This window comes from Pieris brassicae, chromosome 9 (genome assembly GCF_905147105.1).
Source record: "Pieris brassicae chromosome 9, ilPieBrab1.1, whole genome shotgun sequence".
NCBI lineage: Eukaryota > Metazoa > Arthropoda > Insecta > Lepidoptera > Pieridae > Pieris > Pieris brassicae.
Genome location: NC_059673.1, coordinates 12821340 through 12843104, shown reverse-complemented (window position 1 = coordinate 12843104; position 21765 = coordinate 12821340). Strand labels below are relative to the sequence as shown.

The 21765-nt window shown below is 32.9% G+C and overlaps 1 protein-coding gene across 1 annotated transcript in view; it reads left to right on the top strand.

Moving 5' to 3' along the window:
- LOC123714286 (fasciculation and elongation protein zeta-2) overlaps positions 1-21730 on the top strand; it is a 49119-nt gene extending 27389 nt beyond the window's left edge. The window contains exons 2-7 of the mRNA XM_045668501.1: positions 11773-11881; positions 13441-13572; positions 13844-13967; positions 18886-19139; positions 19717-19792; positions 20131-21730. Of these exons, the coding sequence (XP_045524457.1) occupies positions 11773-11881; positions 13441-13572; positions 13844-13967; positions 18886-19139; positions 19717-19792; positions 20131-20213 (778 nt within the window). The 3' untranslated portion in view covers positions 20214-21730. The remainder of the gene's footprint in view (positions 1-11772; positions 11882-13440; positions 13573-13843; positions 13968-18885; positions 19140-19716; positions 19793-20130) is intronic.
- Positions 21731-21765: the final 35 nt, after the last annotated feature.

Sequence of the window (21765 nt, the reverse complement as noted above, 5' to 3'; positions counted from 1 at the left end):
TTGTTATGACATAGTTGCATGTGTTTATGGTGACATATGTAAATGCGTTGTATTGACATGAGCTTTGAATAAGTTTAACTTTTACTTTCTATAAAATTAAGATTACTGCATATAAGGCTAGGAGCGCATTTAACATTCGTACGTTGAAGGAAAAATAACGAAGATATATATAATAACCAGCATGCCTAACACCTAAAAAGTCGTCAGTGTGTCAGGACCAGAAGGTTGATACTCGCCTTTTAGGAATCTTAGGTGCAGGCAGCAGCTAAAACGTTCTTAAATAATTTCAAAATAATAGAATACTTTCACTACATAATTTATTTAATATATAAATCTTAAAAATATGTTTTCTTTTGTATCTGAGCCAACTGATCTCCTTTGTAAGAATTTTTCACTTTTGAATGTATAAAGCCCTACAATATACCTCTCATCATTCAATTAAACTTGAGTTTAAAAAAAGGGTCATTCATCAAACAGGTCCATTTGAAAAAAGAACCGAGAACACAAAAACCTGTCCAAAAAAACTTCTTTCTAAAGGTCTCATGACATATGGTATTTTTACAGTCTATTAGCGCTAATTATGACTCTTTAATAACGTATTGTTATTGATTTGTCATACTCAGCGGCGTCTCGACTCTGAATCATACTCTTAGGCCCGTATTCTAGAACGTTGTTCAAAATTAAATCTAGTTTTTCATTTTTAAAAACCATTTTTTCTTAGATTAAGAAAAGAGATCGCAAACTATATATGTCAAAATCAATTAAATTTGTAACGTTTGACAAAATGGGTGTAACTTATAATATATTCTGCCTGTTTGTTATGATCTTTTATACAATGCTCTTAATATTTTTAGCGTGTTTGCGGTGAGCGTAAACTGACTTCCCGCCCCTGACTTTAACACTTACACATTATGGTATCCATTATTAGAACTTTTTATTAAGGAAATGGGTTAGTCCGCCTACCTGATCGCTTTGTGCCATACCTGCTTTCGATAAAAAATGTAAACACTCTATTTTTAAATCTTGTGATCAATACTGTACGTTGTTTTTACCATGTTTTGTTGAAGAAATTTTAAACTGATTTGTGAAATATTAATATACAAATAGCATGATTATTGGGCTAATGTAAAGTTCATTGACATCGTTATTACTATGTTAAGGTATAAATTTATAGTAGACTGCAACTGTTGCATAGTTTCATATACAAATATGTTCATTCTTCAAAATTGGAATGGTCGAGGTAAAAAGGCGCGCAGCGAGTAGTCACAGATTACCAAAATCGTAAATTGCCTTAGACATTCTATTTTTAAATAATATTAAATAATTGCCACAGAGTAAATTGTTATGGTTCCTAATTTAAACACAATTATATAGCTGTATTAACTTTTAATCCCCACGCACATATGATAACTATTTAAGCAAGTTTGTAGAGATATCAGTTATCCTATATAAGCAGATATAGTCGCTGCTTTTAAGCAGAAACTATTTTTATTTTGCAAGGAATATAACCCGGAAATATATAGAATAAACTAAACGCTTGACAAACTTAGCAATAAAATAAACATTAAATCGTTATAAAAGTCTTCGTTTAATTAATGTGTGTTCTAAATTAAAATATAAATTCTTATTATGTTCACGAATTTTACGTAATCCTAAGTTTTGGATTCAGTCCAAACTAATTAGCTAAAAAATCTTACGCAGCAATGATCCATAAGCCTAAAATTTCAAAACATATTATTTAGAATAACATTTATATATCTTGGCTAAAGTTTTTAAGATTAAGTATGTATTAATCAATATACTCTCAATATACATTTATTTGGAACGTAGAACAAATAAAATTTGCAAATACCGATTCAAATTCGAGAGACTCGCCTAAAATTTATTCTTTATAGAAATACCCCTTTGAGCGAAAACGTTTGAAATTGGAACATAGTGCGCCGCTTCAGATTATTCACAATCCGCATATCTATTCGCTGTGGCCCCATTCACTCGCTCCGTGACAAATAAAAAACTCACTCAGGACTGATATAAAATTCTAATTTTGAATCTCCCCCGCTGTTCTGATTTTAAAATGAGCGCCATTATATCATTGTAGTTCGCAGATAAAAAAATATTCTGCAGACTAGTCTAAACTCTGTATTAAAGCATTTGTCTTTAAATTGTCGCCAGCAATTATTTACGATTTTTTCTTTTCATTGACTTGAAACTGTTACCTATAACTGATAATATTATTTTTATAAAAACCTGAAATAACCTATCATAGTTTGATGATTATAAATATTATATCATTTCATTCTGCTACTACCAAATAGGTCTTGGTCGGTGCAGCCTTCAGTGCTAATACTTAGTGATAAGTCTGACTCCTTTACGTCAAATATGTATGAGATTTTTACATACGGGAGCTATAGAGTATATATATATTAAGTGTTAAACCATGCGACATTAGGTTCGTTCCTCGTTCCAGAGCACTTCTCTGACCATTTGATTTGTGGCCTTTCTTGGAACCTTTTCAAGCATGTTGTATGAAATAAGGATCTCAAATGCTGTTGAAACCTTAAAAAACATCCCTATCGTTATTGTAGAAATACCAGCACCCACATGTCATGTCCCTCGCGATAATTCAATTTTCAGTTCAAACATAGCCTGTATAAAAGATATACGTGTGTGTACATCAGTACACGCGTTAGAAGTTATACTTCTTTGGCGTAACACGATAAAAATCTTTGCAAATTTTTTATCTAAGAATCGACACTAACAATAGAAAAAATTTACTCTCATCATTTTCCCCTAACACGCCAAGAGAAGTAAAATTTCAAAAAACTAAAATGTTGACTATAGCTAATTTCAGGGTGTCGGTTTTTGTGACGGTGTGCGGGCAGATCGTAAAAATTTATTATCATCATTATTCCCTATCGCGCCGAAAGAAGTATAACTTCAAATATAATAAATAATATTATAAACATGTAGAAAAGTTTATATAATGACACATTGTGGTTACCACGGTAACCGTAATTGCAAATGGACGACCTTGCTTTGTATGAATATTACCTACTTAAGTATTCATATCTTTTTGAATCAATAGTAACAAACAATACTTTCAATAATTATTTTACTTTAAAAAATCTTTAACCCTGTTAACTTCATGCCTCCTTGTGAATCGTGAAATAATATTTATTAATAACCTATTAAGTGTCTTAAGCGAACAAATATTTTTTCAATATTAAACATTAAGTATGTGACAAACATCATAGCAAGAATTTTAGCATGGCAGGACACAGCACTGCTTTAGACCTAAGTCGGCGTGTATCAGGCACAGAAGGCTGTTTAGAAAACAAATTATTACAAAACAGATACATAAATCTGATAATTGTTTTTTTTTAAATAATATTAGATTTCTATTAAATATTCAATGACTCGGCACAAGTATGACGTTTTAAATTACGAGGAAAGCCTGTCAGCATCTAGATCTAGGTTAATAAACGAGTTGAGTACTGGGAAGATTTCTGTTTCTGGGGCAATGCTATGGTAAACATTAATATAAACGCGGTGAGGATTTATGAAAAATATAGTAAAATTGTGCCTACATTATCAACAAATATTTTCTAAGAGAAAATTTTGAATTCCAGTCCTTACATAAAGTCTTTCGTTGTAATGTTATGTACCAATAAATATTATTTACAATATTTTAATGCAATGTCTGCTCTAAACAATGGACGGAAGTCCAACCGTCCTTAATAACTTTTTTTATTTATACAATATAGTATGATATTAGTATCCATAAATTGTACTAGTACTCTTTCGCTCAATTACGAAGTTTGTTTATGGTGTGATGAAAGGGGATTGAGTACTGTAGTAAAAAGGCCGGCAACGCACCTTATAAAAATGGCTGTCCATGAATTGCGATGACAGCCCTTTTTGAGCGTCCTGTAGGTTTGAAAAAAATCCATGAATAATTAGTAGTTAGTAGAAAACCTAGTAAAGTTCAAACTTGCCACTGTCAACTGTGTCAACAAAAAGTCAAGTTTTTTTAGCTTTGTATGTTTTTTTTTTTGTGTTATACACGGGATAAACGGGCATGAGGCTCATCTGATCTTAAATGCTAAGCCACTAAATTATAGCCTAAGGGTCATAAGTGCGTTGCCAACCTTTTAATATTTTTTTGCAATTTTTTACACAAACATGATTCATGTTGCAATTAGATATTTGTTCTGTCGCAGTTAACCGTTTAAAGATAATGCTTGAACTTAACCTCATTTCTTATCGCTATTATAACTGTCTTATCTATTACACGGAATGAATTTTTATTTAGTTAACAATTGATTTGGTGCTCTTATTGTCATACGTATAAACTCAGTTCATGTTTTCTCCATACACCTGTCGCGGAATTACGTGGTACGAAATCATAACTGCAGGCGCGAGGTAAGCTTGCTCGAACTTCCAAGAAGATATTATATGAAGCCTATACAAAATAAGGCAGGAAGCAAAGTACCTATCTAGTAATAAAATGTTACTTTTAATATGCAATCAGCCGTGTAGGCTTCAGCGCGCGACTCTCATCCCTGAGGTTGTAGGTTCGAACCCCGGCTCTGCACCAATGGACTTTCTGACTATGTGCGCATTTAATCGCTCGAACGGTGAAGGAAAACAACGTGAGGAAACCCAAAATGTCGACGAGTGTGTGGCACAGGAGCCTGATCACCTACTTGCCTATTAGATTGATAAATGATCATGAAACAGATACAGAAATTTGATGCCCAAAAGTAAAAAGTCGTAAAAAGTGCTACACTTCACTACACGCCATTGAATAATTTTTATAATATGAAGTATGTCGTCAGTAACATTTGATAAAAATTCTCTTTAGAAATATAGTTTGAATCTATGAAGTCGCGCACAAGTACAAATCATTGTATGTGTAAAACAAACCGCTAAGTTGCGTATTAGCTAGCGGTATTTTTTATACCAACAAGAACTGGCTTTGTGCTCGCCGCACACCATATACGGGACTAAGATTGCTGCGGTCAAAATCCAGTCCAGGCGAGATTCTTCGAAGCGGGATTTCTTTCTGATTTAATATCTCCCGTCTGAACTCTTTATCCAAGCGAAAAACTTTGTATCAACGGTTATCTTGCAAAGTAGATATTTTTAATTTCAAAATGGAAGTGTAAAATTTTGAAATAGGAAAAAAAATAAAATGTGTTAAAGAAATAAATCTTGGAACAATGGTGAATTTGTAACCACTTTACCATAACGATTTAAATTGCTGATTACCGTTGGACTTCGCGTCTATTGTTTAGTTTTGAAAAAAGAACGGTAAAAAACAACTCTTGACTGGCCAGTTTTAATTTGTGTTGTTAATGTGAATAGTCAACAATATTTATTAACTTTTTATGAGGAACTTCAAAATAATTATTCGCCTTTCGGCCAAACTTGTTGCTCGACAACAAAACAATCTTAGGTAATCTTTATATCGACTAAATTACACTACTTCGAATGACAAAAAATATATAAATCACACAGCCCGCCATTTTTGTTTTTTTTAAATATTATGGCAATATCCTAATATAAGAAAAAATTTTTAACTTTATGCCAGTTCAATTTTTTCTTTCCCGCAAAAATTAATTAAATAATTCCATTTTCAAAATGCACAGAATAGACCTTAAACCTCGTTTTAAAGATTGCTCAATGTTTTTTTAAACGTAATTTGAAGCTGGCCAGTATATTTAACATGTCAACACCGGTGACCTTTTATAGTCATCTTGAATATTCACAGCGTAGGATGTTGAAATGAATGAGGATGACCTTTGAGAACCCCACCTGATGTTTGAATAAGACAATGAGAAGCCGAAGATATGTATATTAAAATTGAGATTTTATGGATCTTAATGACAATTAGACTATGAATTCAAGGACATGTCCGATCGAGTTTGGCGAATTAAATATAGATTATAAATCCATTAATTACAGTATTTCAAATATTATATTTATTATTTGACGACCACTCCATATGATTACAGTATAATATTGCTTATTGTGTGATTACAGCCCGGATTTCAACTAATTACCGAAAATTCCTTCGGGTATAATAATTACTTTAAAAAATATATAATGTTTGAAGAACTTTATTTCTCATTACAATTTTATTTTAGTTACATGAGAAACTTAATATGTAATAACGAGATACATGTCACCATTAGCCATCCCGATTTTAGTCTACTAGACTCAATCTCACTATATTAAATGTCCTTTTGAATTGGTTAAACGCGCTAATATTACGAATTTAAGACGGTAATTGATTAAATAATTGCATACCCTCATACTTAATCTGTAGAAGTATCTTAATATTCTGTGGTTACAAAATTAAAGTTCAATATTTAATCTAGAAAAGTAGTCAATAAATAAAATAAATAAGTGACGCTACAACTTTTTTAGGTTTCTCAGATTTTTGTATCTGTTTCTTGATAATTTTTTAATCTAAAAGGCAAGTTTAAGGAAAGACGGTTTCCTTACAATGTTTTCCTTCACCGTTCCTAGACCTACACTGCTCCTAAAAAAGTAGTTGCGATATATGCGCTGTCCTAATACATTTTATCTAACAACTAAAAAATGGCCTACCTAACGGAACTGTCGCCATATTAGCTAACGAAGGTTTGACTTGTTTTTTGGAGCTGACCATTTTTGTATACGACCACGCACGGGCACTTTGCTAACTTCTAAAAGCTTTATTTTCTATTAAGACTCTTGATCTTGAATTGTTCCAAAAATACTAGTGTCAAAGTACCCGGGATCAAAGATTTTAATAGGTTAGTATAGTTTCATTTTTTATCCTATATGCTAGTCTGTGCTGAATAAGTGAATATTATTTATTTTGCGACACACCCGCCATACACATCATTAATCCTTCGAGCCGTTTCTCCAGTACTGGTGGTGGACAACTCGTACTCGTAATAACGCTATATTTCATGTTTTCCATTTTATAAATAGAAAATGCAAAAAAATAAATAAATGAATTATGGTTTTCGTAATACAAATGCACGAGTAAGTAGCTGTAAAAAATTAAATTTGGAATTTCTAACCTAAGAGGAGATATTTGGGGTCAAAGTGGCCAGTACGACAAAACGCCAAAATCATATGTAATGACTTATAATAAAAGCCTTTATTCATTAACTAATTACGTAGATTTACTTAATTTTAACTTATCTTTATTTATTTATTTTTGTTTTTTTTACTTATCAGCAGATAATTGGTCAGCTTGTCTTCCGACATTAAGCCTCCGTTCCTTTTCTGCTCTTGTCACAGGTGATCTCCATCCTTTCGGCAGATCGTCTTGCCATCATCTTTGACGGCTTCTTTTGAATGAAATAAATTAGTACATTAAGTTCAATTATAATGACTTTTTCCTCACCGTTCGTGGACCAATCCATATAAATAATTGGCGATTTAATTATACTATATTTATGAATCGCCCAGTGCCTGACGTATCGTCAATAAATTACTCTCTAAACATATAACTAAATAAACAATATTGTTTATTGACTTTACGTTAATAGTTATTAATTATACTTATTAGTAAATGTTATAGACAATTTCTCTTATTCATAAACATGCTTCAAATATAAAATGTAACGTGTCACATTGTAAATAAACAAAGAATGAAAGCAATTAATTGAATTTGAAAGTCCTGGACACTTTATTGTCTCTTACAATTTGTCACTTGTCATAACAATGGAGTGATTGTAAGAAATTTTATACTCAGCCATTTATGTTTTAAAAAATAAAGAGATTTACGTTTTTTTTAAAACCTTCTAGATTCTTCGCCCTATTTGAAGTGCTATGAAAATGTACTATTGTAAGTACTAACAATTTGTGGTCTCATGATTATATAATTAGAAAAACACGATCTAATGACGCATAAAAACCGTATGAAACAAAACACCAATGCAAATTAAAAACTCAGGCCACATGCGGTATTTCGCTTGTCATTATGATCATAACAGGCATAATAACATTACTAAAAATAGACATGTAGTAACATTACTAAAAATAGACGGTGTTAATCTGACAGGTTTTTATTACAAAACTTATTATACAAACTTCAAAAAATCTAATTTATTTATTAATTTAAACAAACTTAGTTTTGTGTCGCACAGCCCGGACAACGACTACTATTTAGGCCTTGATTTGTTTAAGCTATCGGGAATATGCTTTAGGAGTATTAAGAATATCCATAGCGCTAAATCACATGCATCACACCATACATACACACCCTCACACAACAAAGCCGAATTATGTATTACTTAGTTAAATATATTTAATGTTTTTTTCCTTTCGTAAATGTTTGAACCTGTTTGTATATATTATGTATTTGATATTTGGCTATATCTTTAGTAATTGGTTTTTGTTATATAATTTGTGTTAGAGATTACAAAATTAATAAATATTAGTAACTTATGAACACAAAAAAAAACATATTATATTAAATCCTTAGAATGTATCTGTTTCGTGATCATTTGTTATTTCTAAGAGGCAAGTGAGCCGCATTCTGTGTCAGGCACACACCGTTTTTTCGGGTGTAATGCCGGTTTCCTCACGATGATTCCTTCATCATACGAGCGTGTTAAATGGGCACATTGACAAAGTCCAGTGTGCAAGGTTTCACGACCTCAAGAAGTGTTGCACGGTAAAGCCAACACTCCTGTACAACAGTTATAAACGTCATGTAAATTTGAAGGTTACCTATATATAGGTTGTGACAACCTATATATATATATATATATATATACATTGTCATATCCAGGAAGAATACATGTTTTTTGTCCATTACAATAATAAAATTGTTTAATCGCTCGAAAGCGATAAGGCCGCCAGTTGCACTCTTTTTTATTTAATTATGTTAGTTGTATTATATTTCTGTATGCAACAACGTGCTAATAAATAAAATGTATTTAGTTGAAACTTTGACCGCTTTGTTACGTTAAATCAGGCTTTACAACGTATATATAGCCTTACCGATAAGTCTATCCAAAATTAAAACCAGTAGTTAGTATTACATCAAATCCACAAATTGTATAGATGTCATCATGACAGGTTTATATATCCATTGGCTAGGATAACTTGCCCTTTTTGGCATCCCAGAGGCTCATTGGCCCCCCTATATTATAGAAAAATACACATCTTTTAATATAAAGTATTACAACGATAATAAAAATATTTATTAAGTAGTTATTATTCTAAAAGTAGGTTCCTCATACATGGCGCAATTGTAACTACATATATATGATAACATGGCGTCGATAAGCCACTTACATAACGCTTAAGGTTATCAACTCTGAATAGCACCTACATATTTGCGAGATGATTTTATTAAGAAAATATTTTCTTAATATATATGTGATACAAAAAGATTACAACGAATGTATTGAATTTATGTTAATCTTCTTTATAGGGACGTTTGTATTAAAAAAAGCATTGTTCCTATGTGATACTTAATCTGCTGTCTTACTAGTAATCAGAAATTGGAAGTGTAATATTTTTTTTATTTAATTTTTTCTAACATTTACGTTTACCATGTAGATATAGCATTATATATTATGTGGTGAACTTTAATAAATAAATACCAATTTGATCGCATTTAATATTTTTAAATCACAAAGATATAAGCTTTTTCTTTATCCGGAATGAAGTTCCCACATTCAATACGGGAAAAGGAAGGTTTATAATGACAAAAAGGAATGATGATACAAGTTAATGACTTCCTCGATCGACACTCGTCGCTTTACTCATGACTGAGGTGGGAATTGAAGTATGTTAATATTGTCTTTTACTTTCAAAAATTTATTATCTGCATAATTTGTTAGATTGGAAATTGGATCGCAATTTGAATTTGGAATTAATATTATCTATGGTGCATCAATATGCGAATCAGATATACTCTGCATGTGTGATAACCATGAGTCAGCCGGAGACACAAATTGCCGCCAATTTGTGATCTCGACGCGTCATACTCAATTGAGGAATGTCATTACACATACTATATCATACTTTATAATTTTATGACTGTTTACTCTCGAGATTAGATCTTGACTGTGGCTACCTCTACTAATTATGGTATTTTGTAAACGCGAACGCATAAATAAAATTTACTTTAAAAAACTCGTTAATAATATAATAAATTCAATTGAATTTCACAATTTAACGGATATTTCTTATAATTTAGAAATTACAATTAATTTTACCAATTACATAAAACTTGGGAAAGAGAAAGAAAACTTTTGATTTTTACAGTCAATTCAAACCACTCAATAACAATGGAAATTCCACCTCAAGCGATATTCAATTAAACCCGACTGTTTTGATAACATTTATAAATAAGGCAATATTTATTTGAAAAACATAATCCGTCTAAATATGTACTCTTTTTTAAACTAAAACACTGTTATGTCGTCCATTATAGAGAACGCTTATAAAAACAGTACAATAAGTTTATTTTATTATTTACCAATATGTAGGGTAAATCTTTAAAAGTAGGTAAATACATGAAGCGTATAATAAGGTTATAGCTCATTGCACTTATGTGATTAGGCGTCTGGCCGTATCAAGTTGAACCCGTTTGATATGTGCGATAATCCTATTACAGACGTCGCCTTTAACTGCAAATATAAAGCAATTATAAAATAATATATTTATAAATTCATTCGTTAACTTCTTAGAAAACTTTGATTAATGCGAAACATGACGTGAATGGCATGTGTCAAATGTCATCTGTCAAAGTTATACCGCCAATAAATGCGCGAATCGACAACATTTATTGAATGACATGTTTTTCAACGTTTAGTACCTCTAGTTTTAATATTGCTAAATTATTAGTTAATAAGAATTATGTTTTGATCTTCCCAAGTATTTCAAATATCTAATGTAACTTTTCACACGCGTTTCGACTGACAATACGTGACGTAGTAAGTATATTCTTACCTCTAGTATAAATGAATTTGCACTCTTTTATCAAAGGGCAATTTCTGATGATAATTAAATTAATATATTCACATATCGATTTTAATTCTTTGTGTGCAAAGTTAATCCAACAAAATAGATTGAAACCAAGCATTGATTCCCTGCGGGGCACTCGAACAGACCTTGAGTAGTTAATAATGTAATTGGGAATGGCGCAATTACTACGTCCCAGCTGTAGATGTACTGGATATTGTGGGAACGAATATACTCTGCTGCTCGTACAATAAAAATGCCTTCCTTCCTTATTTTATAAAAAATAATATTATCAATTTTGTTATTTTAGCACTTAATAAGATATGGCGTATTAGATATATGAATATATACTACTTAAATTTTGAGCTATTCATTATTTATTAATAATTTTTTTGGGCTCCAAATCAGTTCCAAATTATACTACAGTAAAAAGGGTTTAAATACTGAGCTGTGGCCTATCAAAAAACGTTTTGAATATGAACCACAAGTTCAGCAAAGTTTTGCGTTTTTTTTTTCTTACAAAAATTTAACGCATTCATAGTTTACTTTGACAAACTCATAGAAGAACAAAACATTAAAATAAACAACTTTCAAACTATTTTTGTCGTTATTCATAACGTGGTCATTTTTCTTTCGGATATAAATAAACTAATACGCCGTGTCAGCTTCACGATCTATTTAAGAGATCAGACAAGATTTAAATTAGCCGAGATTTAAGTCGCTCTTGGGAAAGTTTTTTATTGTAATTTACGATGTTTTTAATTAATAATTTGATTTATCTTGTTACAGGATGTGGTGGACTATTACTGGGAATTTTGGAAACATCCTGCCGATAGATTGGACCAAGTCCTTTTCACGGAAAATGCACATTCCAACATTAAATCTAAGTGATAAGAAGGTAATATATTAAACGTGATATTAGCATGTTGTTATTATTTAAAATATTTATTTAAATTAAAATTTGTGTAAAACACAGGTCGAACGTAACGATAATTTAAAACCATAAAATATTAATTCCTTTATTAGGTTGTTGTTTATTCATATACAAAAAATGTTAAACTGAAACAATATGAATATCTATAAGGCAGACAGAGAAAGACAGATAAAATTTTAAGTAAATTTAACCTAAACCTAGCCTGGCGTTGCAGTTGTCCAACACGCCCCTTCGACAAGGCTAAACATCATCTCAACCCATTGGTGCATAAAAGCATCAACTACCACCCCTTCCCGACAAAAAAGGCTCGTAGGAGGCCCCGACACATACTAACGGATCCGAACGATCCAATCACTATAGCCAATGACAATTCAAATGCCGCCCGCGCGGCCACTCATAATAAAAATAGATTTGGGTAAAAAAACGCCTTCACCAGGGAATGCGAGGACCTTTACTACGTACTTCGCTCACTCCAGTGAGCTTCCGTCCTGCCCTTCAGGCGATTGACCACCCCGCGACGGCCCAAGCCGAGATTCGAGTCTCACGGTAGACGCCCTTGGGCTAGCCGCGGGATAAAACGTCATATCAGGCCGAGCTACGCTCGCCAAAGCAGCCCGAGCTGAGCTGTAAAGGCCCTTAATGCGAACAGCAAGATTCCTTACAAAAAAGCAGTTGTCCAGTACTGAAAATCAAGCTTAACCACTTGCCATATCAGTTGTATACATTGTAATAATCATACAAGTGACAGTCAGTGTAACACTTTCAATGACCTTACACAAAATTACGCGGCGAAATGAGTTCGGCCGTGTGTCCGTGAATCATATACTCTATTTCAGGAACGCATTATTCAACGCGAACATATTTTACGGTTTTGCGAGTGAGAGGAAAACGAAAACCCGTAAACCCCGATATTATCAGTGCTTATACTATTCCTAATTAACATTAAATAATCAGTGGCGCATAATTTGTCAGTCTTATATGCAAGTAGGTGATTAACTGTGCTTGACACCAGCCGTCGTACTTCTTGGGTCGTAAGCAAGCCGGTTTCCTCACGATGTTTTACTTCATACGAGCAAATTTTAAATGTGCACATATAAAGAAAATCCAATGGTGCATAGGCGCGGATCGAACCTACGACCTCAGAGATAGGAGTCGCACGCTGAAGCCAGCACTGCTCTTAACCTACATAGAACTAATAATAATTAAAAATTGATAAGTAAAAAATTGAAAGTAAACACTTTTTTACCGGATTGAAGCTATGTATTATTATAAACTAATAATTATTTTACATAATTTTAAATTAAAAATATTCCGACGTTTCGCGTGCTTTACAGCGTGCGTGGTATAAATTTTATAAATAGTTCGCTATATTAACAAGTCACCGCAGCTTCGAAAGCTAGAAAAGGTCATTCCGAAGACTTTCTTTAACCAATCGTTAACCATTGGAGAATATATTTCAGTGGCTTTCGTAAAATGAATTTATTAGATTCTTATAGCTGGTATAAACTGCTATATTTTTGCAGAGCACCATGACGCCGGACGATGAGATCCATAGTTCCGAAGATGAGGCAGTGGCTTCAGATCTGGACATGCACGCGCTTATCCTGGGCGGCCTGCATCAGGACCATGAGTGTCCCGTTAAAACTGCTGATGAGGTAACGTTCTCATAAATGTATTCATGTAGATATTTTACACTTGTGATCCAAAAATCTTTATCTGTAAACAATTGTTTACCGTCCTTATTATTCTTAAAAGTAAGTATTTCTTTTAGATAACCTGACTGTTATATAAAACATAATACTTTGAGTCTGCAAGCCACATATTTCATATTATTTTGTCCCTGTTTACCTTGTATATATAAATTAATCTTAAAGTAAAAGATTTACGAGTAATAATGAATAAATGATATTTCTTTTTTAATTTCAGGTGATCCAAGAAATAGATGACATGATGCAAGAGACTCCGTCATCTGAGGGAGACAATATAATCGAGTACAACGAAGCTTTGGAAAAGGGGAAGGAAGTTCTCAACTCTCCTCTTTATGAAGACAGTGAGTAGATCATTTAATTAATTATTTTCTCTCTGTAAAACCGGTGCCAGTTAACAAATACAAGGTACTTTATTCATCTGAAAGCTTACTCATTTCACTTGGAATTTGTGAAGGAAGCATTTTGTGTGGTCCGACCAGTCGAATCACTGACTGGCCCAAAGGCCGAGGTCGAGAATTTGTTTGTATCGCAGCTAGAATGACTTCATTAGCGCGTTTCAGGTTATGACAACTTCGTATTGATTTGTAGCCGAGGATTATAAGTGTCGCTACTAACTCTGCGCATAACAATGCTTTCGGCCCTTCAAGGTTATGGAGTATATAGAGAATATATAATACTATTCGGTAAATAGGTCTTAGCCAACACGATATCGCATATAGAGATACATTTTTTTAAATGTCGTCCCGACCACTGTTTACATATGTTTTAATTGCTAACTATGTCTAAATAACTTACGTATTTTAACTGAAACACACACAAAATAATCATAATAAAAAAAGTAATGGAAAGAAAAGAAATGAATAAGATATATATTAAGTGTGTACTGTGTGTGTTCTGGTAGTAACTGTCCCTGGCTCAGCATTTTGCTGTAGAGAAGACGTGTTCCACAGTGCTGGTCATTCTGCCAGATACCACAACAGTTAGTTTAATTAATTTTTTTTCTAACAGTAGTTGCCTAGAAGAGATAGCTTGAAAGAGACAAGACCGCAAGTTGCCCTTCTTTTCATTCAATTATGTCAATTGTATTATATTTCTGTATGCAAAGAATTGTTTATCAATTAATAACTTATTCAGATATGTGACCGTGTTTTGGTACGTCAACCAAATACAATAAATACTAAAATAGGAGCCGCGAAAAAGCCAAACCATGCATGCCTTGCCATGAAATTGTATTTAATTGCTGCCAGAATGTCTAACTTGTAAAAAGAATCTTACCTTTCCCTGATTTTTTGAATGGCTTCGAATCAACCGTGGTAGAGACAAGAAAAAGATGGCGCGTAACCGAAAAATGTGACGGTAATTATTTTCCAACGCCGATAAAGAAGTTTCACTTACACACGAGCATTAAATTTTATTTCAAGTCCACACGTAGCCGACATAATACTAATCATATAGATATAAAATTACAACCGAATACGGTTGCAAAAATGTAACCTATTTCGGAGCAAATCTTTACAACAGCTTGCCGACTACAGCTAGATACGAGATGAAATAGTAGCCTGCGATGTTATTTGGTAGATGGTTTTGACAAATACTTAGTAAAAGCCAAGACCTTTTAAAATTATAAGCTGTTGAAATTAAATACATTTTACATAACAAAATGGGAATGTGTTCGAAGTTATAGCGTTTTAGAGACGACATCCGCTACTCAAGTCATCTAAACCACTCAGACACTGTCTGTCTAGACATGGTTAGGTGCATGTATTGCGAGTCTAATCTAAAGCAAAATCTGGATATATTTAGTTTCCTTATTTATAGGCAAGGTTGAAATGTATTTACGCCTAAAACGTAAAACCAACTAAAATTAATATCCATGTGATGACTGCAGTTTATGGCTGTCCCGTAGGATCATTTGCCCTCATTTCTTATTAGGGCACAGAAGTATGTATCTTCTCCTGGCTCTGCTACTCTTAGAATATAGCTGGATGACAGGCCATTGAATCACGACGTGTAGTGGCCACCAAGATCGCTTATTATTATCTATTCTCATTATCAAATGTAACACACAAATTAGTGAACCGCATGGAGTTAATTGGCGGCTTGTCGCGTGTCTATTGCATTGGCGTTATGGTATATATTTCGATCTCACGCGACTGCGGAATTTAACTCATAGTAAATAACAATGGCCGTAAACCTTTCATGCTGGAAAACAAATAAATAAATTCATGGGGCAGATGCACTGTATATTTTTCGATTTTTTTTTTCTAAAACACATGTCTAAATTATTTATATAATCTGTGCCTGACGTCTCCCCTAATAAAAAAGTATACAAAATGATATATTCAAAAATGGAACATTGGTGAACAAATCGCATACGTAATAACAAAGAAACCTTACAAACCACAGACATAACATAGTATTATGCACACAAGCGTATTTTACGTAATATTCTAACTCGATACAAAAAAGCTTCTTAACATCGGTAGTTAAAAGCCATAACGAACTGGTACGTGACCATGTAGCTCGTAACGAGATGAACAACACAGATTCGGGTCAAACTATCAATCATATGCGCGACGCTGCATCGATCATGACGTGATATATGGACCTTTAAAAACAAGGTTTTACATGCAGTAATTCATTATTTTAATAAAATTTTATTTCATACCTGTCAGGTAACGACATGTGACCATTGTCATTGGTCGTTTTTGACGTACGCACGGATTTAAATATAACAAATACCATTCGTTATTTGTTGTCAAGTTATTAATAATTAACGTGCATTTCGCATTGTTATGACTTGCTCAATTGATACTAAAATCTCATATAAAATTACCTTAATTTCTATATAGTTCTAGATAGGTTCAAGGAAGTTTATTCTCAATAAAAACATTGACATGTATATTACATTAGAAAGCAATATATGAAAAACATAAAGTCAAATAAATATATCACACTACCGTCGCATTAGAGTCCATCTACCTCTAACATCGCAGGCTACTATTTCATCTCGTATCTAGGTGTAGTCGGCAAGCTGTTGTAAAGATTTGCTCCGAAATAGGTAAAATTTTTGCGACCGTATTCGGTTGTAATTTTATATCTATATGATTAGTATTATGTCGGCTACGTGTGGACTTGAAATAAAATTGAATGCTCGTGTGTAAGTGAAACTTCTTTATCGGCGTTGGAAAATAATTACCGTCACATTTTTCGGTTACGCGCCATCTTTTTCTTGTCCCTACCACGGTTGATTCGAAGCCATTAATAACAAAAATATATAATAACGATAACAATGTTAGTAATAAGTCTATTACAATTAATGAAATTATATAATAATCTTAGTAGTAATAAGGTAAAATGAAATAATTGTATTATTTGTAATGTCTATATGATAATAAAAGCCTTTTGTTAAACTTTATCTAATTTAACTTTATTTAACCAATTTCTGTAAAGTTGCAGATTGTAGATCATTTTTCATAAAATAAGGTCATAAAGAAGTCTCACTTCTTACGTGTGTACACTAACGTTTTATATAGTTTCACATTGCGATTTGAGCTATTTTGTAGAAAACCAACCTTTAAAATGCTAGTGACTGTCTCGACTTGTTTTAATAAAATGACACACACATTTATAAGGACAGTGGAACTCGATATCTTTAGCTAGAAGACGGACACGCTACACTATAAACCTTATCACTTGCTCAGCACGTCATGAAACATGAGACACTGATTTCTTTGAATTCTATTTGTTATACGAACTTCTAAATGGAAGGAAATTTTGAACCACGCAATATTTAGTACAAGTTAATATTCGTTAAAATATTCTAGACGTTTTTTTAATAAGCTTACCTGATGTTAAGTGATAACCCATCGATACTCCCAATGCCAGAAGAATCACAAGTACGTTGCCTTTTGAGAATTGGTACGTTCTTTTCTTGAAGGATCCTAAGTCGAATTGTTTTTTTAATTATTATTATATAAGAGGAAGGCAATCGAGCCTAGGAGACGCCTATGAAGGGCAATCATTGTAGCCCATGGATACTCATTGTAGTAGGTGCGTTGCCGGCCTTTGAGGGAGGAGTGCACTCTATCGTGTATCTCCTACTGTCCTTCCACTTGGCGATTATTAAATGCAATTAGTGTATCTTCATAGTAGCACTCCCACATACAAACCATACAACGTGATGAATTCTACGTGGATGTAATAATTAATTATATTAATCATTAACTGATATGCCGACGATATACATGACATTTGTACAAAATATGGTGTGATACTTGATAAACCATATAGTAATATATTTTTAAAGCTCCATTTGATTTACATAGTATTTTAATGTAATTGATAAAAAAGGAAACCTTAAAAAAATTTAACTGTACTATTTGCCTAGTACTTTCACCATGCGACTGTTATTGCTGCGGTCGTAGGTTCGATCCCCGGCTATGCACTAATTGACTATCTGTTTATGTACGCTCAGTACTTGCTCATACGGTAAAGATCGTGAGAAAACCGGAATTTGCTAGACCCAAAAAGTCGTCAGAAACAAAAGGCTGATCACCTACTTTTATTAGAAAAAACAAATGACGAAACAATACACAAATCTGAGGCCCAGACCAAAAACGTAGCAATACCGGTTTTATATATGTGAAGTTCGAGAAATCAATAATTTTCGAAAGAAATGTTTTAAAGAGATAGTGTTAGATTACGAATACGATCGCAGGTGTCCGTATATTGGGAGAAACAGGTTGTAACTTAACACTACAGCGGGCATATCTTATTTTATTAAACATTAACAAAAGCTATATCAGCTCGAAAGAACTAGGTTTGGGTATACACTGTACATAGCGGCCGTCACATAGAAAAACAATTTTCGTTATTTTTTTTTATAGAACATGGGGCAAAGGAGCAGGTGGCTCACCTTATGATAAGTGATACCGCTGTCCATGGACACTCTAATGTCAGTGGGCTCGCGAGTGCGTTGCCGGCCTTTTATGACTTGGTACGCAATTTTATTGAAGGATCCTACTAGGCAGCTGGTTCCACATGGCGGTGATGCGAGGAAAAAATTGAATCGATGCTTTTTCCTCTCTGTGATCTGATATTGGCTTATAAGTCCTTGTGCGCATTCAATTTTGTATTCCTTTATGTAAGAATATTATTTTATTATACAAAATTTGTTGATCCGCCGTTGATTGACTTGTTTTGTTAATAAGAGCGGAGATGCTTTATTCTACTGTACTGTAAATGATACTATTTCAGAACTACGTCATCTTTCCCTCGCTCAACTTAACGAGATCTTCATGGAACTTGAGGTGCTTATTCGTGAATTCTCCGAAACTCTAATAGCCGAGCTGGCCCATCGGGATGAGCTAGAGTACGAGAAGGAGCTGAAGAACACGTTCATATCACTTCTGCTGGCCGTACAGAACAAGCGGAGACAGTACCACGTCGAGAAGAAGAAGAGGATTGGCCCGCAACGATCGCCTGCTCCGGGAATCAACTCGGAATCGAAGGTGGGTGGCGGAGTACATGAAGGATTATGTCTTTTTTGTATGCAGTTTTATTAAACACATCTTTTTTCGATTCTTAACAATTTCCTTAATAGCAATAGACCGATTTTGATTCCGTATTCAATATTCGGTTTGCGATATCAGCGATACGGTTATTGAGAAAACGGCATCCAAATTCTGTCATATATATAAGAAAAGACCTTACCGTTCGCTCAAGAGTCGGCGACACATACGCAAGGCGGCGTTGCGAACACTTTATTCAAAGTTCCTTAGCCTCGTGTCTCGTGATTACATACAAAAATATGCGCTATCTCTATTGAAAGCGGGCGTAAAATGAATTTGTAAATGTTTGAAATGCGTGGAGGAATATATCTAGAAAAGCTTGCGAGCCTTCTGGCAGTGCAAGTGTCCATGGGCGGTATTACGTAACATCAAGTGAGTCTTCCTGCCCGTTTGCTTCATGTTACATAAAAAAATGTAGTTATATTTAAAATATTCTTTTTACATAATAAATTCAAAATTATTTATCGAAACTGTACTGGAAATTTGTTAGTAAAATTGTGTAATTTTTAATTTTCAGTATCTGACCACCGTCATACCGTTCCACCTACACAATGGACCACCGGACAACCAGTCTCTCCAAGTGCTCATTAAGAGTAAGTAAACATTTTATTCGTCGTTTAATCCCATTTCACCCATATTATATTTATATGACTGAAACTAAAATAGTTGCGGAGAGTTTTACATTTTAATATTAACACATAGTTTCTAAATTTTCTTAAAGCAACTCTTAATAAAGATACATAGATATTTTGTTGTTAATTGTTTTATATTCAGAAAAATGCATTTTTCATTATTATTACAGTAGAACTTTAAGTTTAAATATTTTCTTAACTTCGTAAAACTTATTATTATTATTTTTATATATACTGCGTTTCTGTCCGTTGTTATATTATATGAATATAGTTTTAACAATATTATAATATATTTCCAGTTCTTAAGGCAATAAATGAAGACAGCCCCACAGTCCCGACACTGCTCACTGACTATATTCTGAAAGTTCTGTGCCCGACTTAATCAATTAATTAGTTTAAAAAATAATTTGATTTAAAATCCTTTTAAGCTAGTCTTGATTATTGTTTTACTTCGTGTAAAAAAATACTAGCCGACTGTTTCATGATATAAATCAAATGCCTTAAATTGTATAAAAACTATGAATTGTGTCAATATTATTTTTCTTATATTTTATTTATATAAATTTTATCTCCTGGTTTAAAAATTCGAATAATCACGCTGTAGTGCAAACTCACAATAAAGATGCGATTTACCACCAAAATATTTTTAAGCATGGCAAGCAGGTTGACTTTGAGGCGCTACGTGGCAACACTTCCACAGCTGTCAGTGCTGTCATGCGTTAGAATGCCATATTACGCGCTATTTGGAATCATTTTATATTTCTACTTTTTTGCATAAATGAACTGTGATATTGTATGTTAATTTAATTAATTCTTTATTATTAATGCTTCCTTTTTAGAATTTAATCTATTTAAGTTGAATCATTATTTATTATGTTTCCGTCATTGAATTGTACATAAAGTAATGGAATTGTGAAGTGAAAATTTATGAAAATGGTGCAAAGAGGCTTGTAAATAAATACTTTTTGTAGATATAGCTAATTATGTGTTCTACACCTTTCTCTAATGCGACACAAAATGGCCGAATTCTATACGAATACAGAAAGCAATAACTAGAAGCGGATATATCAAACCTACTCTGTGTTGTATAAACCTGTCAATAAAATATACAATCTGTGACCCAGATCTAAATAGGGTTCTTACATTAGCTATTTAGTTCCTTAACAGAAATTAAGGCGAATATATAATTGATAGCGCACCAATGTTTCTATAAACACACTTAACACTCGAAAAGAAACTATACCTTAGACCCATAAACAGCGTGTGGTCTGGTACAAAAGGTTGATCACCTACTTTCCCATTAAAGATAGAGAAATCTGAGGGCAACACTTGAGCGCCATTGGTTTCTTTACTTGCTCGTACGGTAAAGGGAATTCGGTATGAAAGACACAAGATATGACCATGACCTGCTTGAAACAAAAGTTATTAAAAAATAAAACCTTACCCATATAGAGGGGTTGTAGCTCCCGGTTTGTTCCTAATTACGTATAGAATTTCAGCCATTTATTTTTTTATTCAATAAAAACGCTATCTGCTATTGTATAAATTTAAATAATCTCAATAATAAAGTTTGTGTGCCTGTTTGGCCAGTTTTATTGTAAGTTTTGAAAGCTGTTTAAAAATTAAAAAATAGGTTCTAATGCTTATATCTAGTCTCAACAGTTTTTAGTGATAATTTTGTTTTTCTGTACTTTGCTAATAATGTGTTATGAATTTAATTTTAATAATTTTAAATATGTCAGCAAAGTATAGAATATGATAATATAAGTCGTAAGTTTTAAGAATGTGAACTTTTTCATTTAACATTTTTAGGAGAGCTTTGTCGCACACTTGAACTAGTAGCCAACACCAATTGTTGTCTGTAATCTATGGAATGAAAGAAATAAATGTCTTATATTACGTGTTATTTTATTTTTAGCCAACTATTTCCTTTC